At 39.6% G+C, this 6883-nt stretch overlaps 1 protein-coding gene across 1 annotated transcript in view; it reads left to right on the top strand.

Moving 5' to 3' along the window:
* The first annotated feature begins 985 nt into the window (after nt 1-985).
* Nucleotides 986-6883, top strand: part of Dgkk (diacylglycerol kinase kappa) — a 90194-nt gene continuing 84296 nt past the window's right edge. Inside the window, exon 1 of the mRNA XM_032889428.1 lies at nt 986-1108. Within this exon, the coding sequence (XP_032745319.1) occupies nt 986-1108 (123 nt within the window). The remainder of the gene's footprint in view (nt 1109-6883) is intronic.

The raw sequence follows: 6883 nt of genomic DNA on the forward strand, positions 1-6883 counted from the left end.
CACCTGAGGTGAAAGTGGTGCCTTTATTGTGATGGTTTCAGAGACGAACCCCTTAGGTGAAACTAACCCCCTCATTTCTGACTCCATCGCCTATTGAGTTACCACATTGAATGGTGACGCACTCTGTGAAGTACTGAGTGCCAAAAGGTACCTCTGTCTCATGGGTGTCTGGAATGAGGACTACTAGAAATTTTCATTCTGTTGGAATGGAATACATAAAAGGGGCAATTATGGAGCCTTGCAAGCTGGGTAAAAGATGGATTGATTTATAAAAGTGAGGCCTGGAATGTCTTTCCTACTGCTGGGTTATTTACTGCAACGCCCTGAAGTTACTAGACCCACTACTCGCTTTTTAACATAGCTCTAAAATCCCAGCATGAAGAGACCTCAAATCAAACATCCACTGAAATCCGTATGTCTTCTTGCTGTTTTATGTGAAATTGTCTCCCCATCTAAATAATCCATTCAATCTGAAGAGATAGTACAATGCCTTGTTTATTAAAGTATTGTGATTTTCCTTTTCTTTGTGAATTCACATACTTCTAAAGACAGCCACAACATCTGGGGTTACTATGTTCTCGTGGAATATGTTTGTTACATCTTGCAGCGAAATGTCCTTTTCTGACTCCTAAAATATCATTTTCTGAGATTCTTTTGATGATCACCAGTGACTAAATAAATGGACTTCCTTAGTATATGGCCCGGTTCCTACAGTTTGTACCACATGCTACAATGTGTTTCAGCTTTATTTTCATTGGGAGATATTTTTAAGGATGAGCAAAAATTAATTATTTTGCAGGTTATATGTATCTCCATTGTACACGAACCGTTCTTAACAAAATCAAAGTCACCGTGGGATGAGAGACATTTACTGTGTCACTTTCTTGTGTCCTTGCTGTTAAACCAACTCAAAATTTCAGGAAGACTGGGTCTCCTTCCAATCCCATCCTATTGCTCCATTTTCCTCATTTTGTTTTCTGAGGCGATGGAGAACAGCTGGTCACCATCCTCGTGGCTAACAACCTCTGTGCAGTCTCTGCCCAAAATGCTTTTTGGACATGGTGCTTTAGGAAAACATCTCCTTGTGAGTGATGTGGTAGCCTATTTGGTATTTTCTCTGTAATCGAGCTGGTTAGGATGCTGACGAAATGAGCACGTCAACAGCCATCAGCTTTTAGCCCCGTTTAGCACAATGCAGGCATTTTCTGCCTCATCTCGGTTGCGAATGCTCTCCTAGGAGGTTTCACAATGTTAACAAAATTTATTGTGTTTAATTTATGACATCCAATGTAATTAGAATGGAATGCTTTTTCTGTTAGGATTGCATTGAGGTATGAATGACGGCTTACACAGTAAAGGAGTGTCAGCTTTTATCAAATTTGCCAAATTCTTGGAGTTCTGGACGCCAATTAGGGTAGATAGAGTGCTTTGGAATGAAATACATACAGAGCCAGTACCATCAAGTAGAGATGGTCTTTGTCTGGAGCCTCACTTTTTACATACAGAGAGGCGAGAGATCTATAGTGCTTCCTAAGTGATGGTGACCACCCTGAGTCAGTGGGTCGCAACCTTTCTAATGCTGTGACCCTTTAATATAATTTCTTCTATGGTGGTGACCCAAAACCATAAAATTATTTTTGTTGCTACTTCCTAACTGTAATTTTGCTACTATTATGAATTGTAATTTAAATGTCTGATACATAGGATATCAGATATGTGATACCTATGATCAATCCATTCACTCCCCAGAAGGCTTGTGACCCACAGGTTGAGAACCATTATTCTGGGTTATGGCTACGCACTGCCCACTCCCCCATGCCAAGGAAGTCACTTCATCCCATAAATAGACTTTTATGTTAATGGCAGTGTAGCCAAAAGTCTGAAAGTGCTTAGATACTGCTCTCTTTAGGGAAAGTCAGCATCGATTGAGTTTAGAAGGTTTTGTTATAGAAGCCAGGGTGATTTTCAACTGAGCTTAGGCGTTTAGATGGGGAAGCCAGATATTTCTTGGCTTGGCTTTCTTTTTGAATGGGGTTACAGTTTGCCCTTCCTCACCTCTCCCCATCCCCCAGGCAGCTACATGGCGGCTTCCTCTCTTGGACCAGTTATGGGAAAGCTGGCTCAGGGGCTGTCATCCTCCTGACTCCTAGTTCAAGCAACTGTTCAGAACCCTGCTAAATGAACCAGTAATGACAGAAATGTGCTCTTCTTTTTCCGAACACGTAACTTTTACTAGGAGACAAGTTTTTTTTTTCTTCTTCCATGCATTCTGCTCTCGTTTTAATAAAGAAAGGACATCTTTCATCATGAAGCAAGTGAGTTCTCTATTCTACCTCAGTTCCCAGCTCCGTAGGAGGGCTCTATGGGACTGTCCAAAGGTGGAGGCAGACCTAAGAGGGTGTAACTAACTTGATATGAATAGGTCAGTTGGGAAACAAAGCAAGCTGGTTGCCTTCTGTGCTGAGAAGTGCTGAAAGGACGTTTTATAAAATGTGAAACTGGGAAAAATCAAAAGAACAAATTGAACTCTGCTGTCAGGATCCAAACTCAATGTACTTTTGAAGGAATTTTAAAACACGTATCTGGAGAGATTTTTCATTTATCTTAGTTCAGTCTTTCAGAGCATGTAAATTTCCCACTTTGATGTCTGAGATTGGATGGGGGCTCAGATGATAACCAGCATACTTTTCCCCATGCTAAGATTTTGGCTTGGATCAAACATGTGCTTGTTCACATTATCCTTTCATTTCTGGACAGTTATCAGCGTGGAGCCTCTCCCCTCATGTCTCTGAAAATGATTCTGGGAGTCAGTTGACATAGATCATTTTCAAGAAACAGCTTTCCCAGTGTAACAGAGTATTTCCTTTTGAGACCTTTGTTTATAAACAAATGGCTGAATAGCAGTTGTAACTAAGAACACCAAGTCAAACCCCTATACGAGATGGAGGACTTTTATGTAGTGTACACAGCTAATTTGATCAGAAGGCTACTAAATAGTGCAATTTTCTTTATACTTTAACTCAAAATTCAAGGAGTTAACAGGATGAAAAAAAATGACGGTAATTTCAAACTGGATTTGACATACCCAAATTTTAAAGATTCATATAATTAACTTCAGATAAAATTATTCTATATGCAAACATACATGCAACATAGTACATACATACTACATACATAGACACATACATACTACACACATATATATGCACTTACATATACAGTGATATTAAAATGGACTCATATCTTGTAGGGACATTTAGTACTTTTGCCTCACCTCTGTTCTGGTAATGGCTACAAAGTAGGAGTTGTTAATGCTCTTCTTGGTTCCTTCTTGTCGAGTCTCGTCAAGAAGTTTTGTGGTTGCTGCTCTTTTCCTGTAGCTGGTTCTCTGGGCATCTATGCTATCAAAGTAAAGAAAGCACAATATGCAAATTTAAACTGAGAGCAGAGTAATTTCTAATGGTTCTAATGTTTTGACACTCAAAACAGATTTCTTGAAGAGACACTCGGTCTCAGTAGCAACCAAGAACTCTACTCTTGAATTACTTAGTTCACTCAAAAATTGTCTGTAATACTTCTAAATTTTAATTTACATTTCCTTGTTTATCTCTGTGTATCTGTTTATGGGCATGTACCCCACGGCCTGCATGTGGAGATCGGAGGACAATTTAAGGGAGTCAGTTCGCTCCTTCTAGTATATGGGTTCCATGTTTAAAATTCATGTAGGCTAGCTCACAAGCATCTTTACCAAGAAACTATCTTGCCAGTCTCACATTTAACAACTAAAGCTAGGCATATGATATAGATATTTAGGTTAATAAACACTAACACATGTCTTCCCTTAGACTTTATTGCATTAAAGGACTGAAATAGTGACTCTGGGAAGAATTGATATTTGAAGATCCAAATCAATTTTTCCATCTACCAGGTCATCAACAATATGAGTGAGATAGGGTGAATGTCAGAACAAGAAGTTATATGAGAATTGTTTGGACTGTTCACTGTACTAATTCATTCATTCATTCATTCATTCAATCAATCACTCATTCATGGAATACTGTTGAAGCATCTTGTATTTGCCAAGTATTTTCTAGAGAGTAAAGACTCAGTGAAACAGACATGTAAGCTTCAATTTTTTTACAAGACAACAGAAAAAAAGGCATTGCTTAAAAAGAGGCTAAACCATAGAAGGGACTCAAGAAAATCCAACAAATCTCTATAAAGAAACAGAATGTGGAGATAAGGTTAGAATTCTAACACAGGGTGTCAAAAAAGACCTCACTAATATTGACTTTTTCAACATTCCTGAAGGAAGTGGTGTAAAAGAAATGTGGGTTATATGAGGAATGGGGAAGTCATCCAGGCAAAAGTATACAGTGGTGAGACACTATAAGTCCAGTCAGTCATATCAGTGTATTGAGGAGGACACATGGCAGGGCATACAAATGTCTAATGGCCCAAAGACTAAGAGATATGATTAGACATATGAAGGAAGTCTGATCCAAGAAAATAATCATTTATTACAACTAGTTTACCTTTTCTTTGAGATTTTCATACTGGGCCTTCCTACCCAGAGCCTGCCTGTTCATCTCTCGAAGGTGAGGTATGATCAGAAGCCACTTCTAAGCATGGCTATGTCCTAAACAGTGTCTCTAATGTAGCAGCCATCTTGATAAGCCATTGATGTCTTTTTTAAAAGGAGCAATTACAGAATCCTGCATGCCTTTTAACAAGCTGACACGCACTGCTATATTGTGTTTGGATTCAAGGGAATTAAGAAAGGAAGGAGGGAAGACTCCAAGCAGATAAGTAACACCTTCTGTTGTGTTTTTGAAAAAGCCCTTTCCTGCTGCAATATGAGAACACACCAGGGCTTCCCGGCAAGTGGACATTATGAGCTTGGTAACTGTTTAAGGAAGAAAGTTTCCCTTATCTTGTAGGATGTTTGCGAGCACCCTAGTTTTCATTTCATAAAATAGTTGTATTACCCTGCCCTCTGTTGTCTAGTAAAGAGAGCCAAACTTTGTAGGCATTGCCAAATGCAAGCAAGCTTATTGGAGCTGAGGACTAGTGAAGGGAGCATCAGACAGATCTAGGGAGAGGACATACTAGGATGCCGCATGCCCTGGAATCAGAGGCTGAAACTGCAAGAACTCTCTTCTTGATACTTAAGTCCACACTGGGGGTCTGACCCACACAGCTGGAATCTCTTTTAGAAGAATCTCTCTCTCCCCCTCCCTCCCTCACTTCCTCCTCCCCTCCCTTTCTGCACTCCGCAAAGTCATGATCTCAGATCCACATTACCACTCAAACAAACATTATCCAGGTGCTATAGAAACAAGATCAGCTTATGACACCGGATCTATATGATCATTCTTTAAGGACCAGGTGAAAACCATCAAGTTCTTTCCCTCTGGGTATTGTCAAATCTGATAACTAAGTTCTTTTACTTGCATCTGTTGATTTCCTACTCCCTAAATCAAAGACTTTTTATAGAAACTTTAGCATTTGTCAGATATCAAAACAGCCTGCTAAACAACAATTACAGCTCACGACACAATTTAAAATCACCACAGGCATATGCTTATCTATAAAATACACAGTTGGAATGTAGATTTTTTGCTAGTATATTGGGAAAACCATAGCTGAGATCACCAGGAAATCAGCCTTGAACCTCAGCCATGATAGACATGGGAGTCAGATGCTCATTTTCTTCAGTGGGAAACATCAAGAAGCAACATCTTGATCTCATTAATGAGGAGATTAAGGAACTATGTAAAACATGAAGCATTATTGCTGTAGAACAGAGTTTGCGTCTACTTCAAAGATTTTGTTTGAATTTTGAAAGGTATATAAACATAGGGACACCAAGTCTTTGGTTTGAGTGAACCACAGGAGAGCCTCTAAGTCACTACTGACTGCCATTCCATGAACAGTACTGAACAAGTGGTAGCGAGAGAGGCAGTTGGATCACCAGATGTAGAAGATAACGCTCCAATGAGGCAAACCCAGATTCCCTTTGAATGGGATCCTCTGTGGCTGAAGTCTGTGCCCATATTCATCATGGGTAGCTTTTGTGGTGACTGGCCCTGCTTCATCTCTCTTGCAACTTTGGCCGTGCTTTGAAGACGGCCTTGTGGAACATGTGAGGGTATGTAGGCTTGGGCTTTCCAACTCAGACCCTGCCTGTTCTATCACAGGCAAACCTGGAATCAGAACCCCATGCTCTTCTAGACTTTTCCCTAACAGTGGTTCCAATGCAACACCCAACTGAGATCTGCTCTTACCTCGCAGAAGTAAGTGGAGTGGCGTGTGTCAAAGCAAGGTCAGGGGAAGGGAAATTGTACTGTTCAAATGTTGCTGCCACCATTCTGAGAGCAGAGTTCTTTACGAAGAAGTGACAGGCACAGAACAGGATGAGATCAAAATGTCATTTACTTTACTGATATTTCTAGTTACTTGTGTTTTAAATTTTTAAAGCTATTTTGTTTGTTTGTTTTTTGGAGACAGGGTCTACTATGTAGCCTCAGCTGGGCTGGAACTCTATATATTGAACATACTGGCCTTTAGCACAGACCCACCCAATTCTATTTTAACATTTTGCTTTTTGGCAGGATTCTCATCCTGCTATTAAAAGACAAAAACAAAAACAAAAAAACAAAACAAAACAACAAACACCCCAAGAAGTCCAAAAATTTGCTACTAACTTCTGATCCTATAGCCACTTCTTAATCACCATCTCAATTTAGAAAATGGAACATCCTAGAGAGGAGAGTAATAAGAATCAGTATTTTTTGTGATATCAAATATTAAACCTTCTCCTGTGTCAACATGAACTTGCTTTTGGATAGAAATTTGTAAAAGAAAATGCATGCTAAGATGA

Source organism: Rattus rattus, chromosome X (assembly GCF_011064425.1).
Source record: "Rattus rattus isolate New Zealand chromosome X, Rrattus_CSIRO_v1, whole genome shotgun sequence".
In the NCBI taxonomy this organism is placed as follows: domain Eukaryota; kingdom Metazoa; phylum Chordata; class Mammalia; order Rodentia; family Muridae; genus Rattus; species Rattus rattus.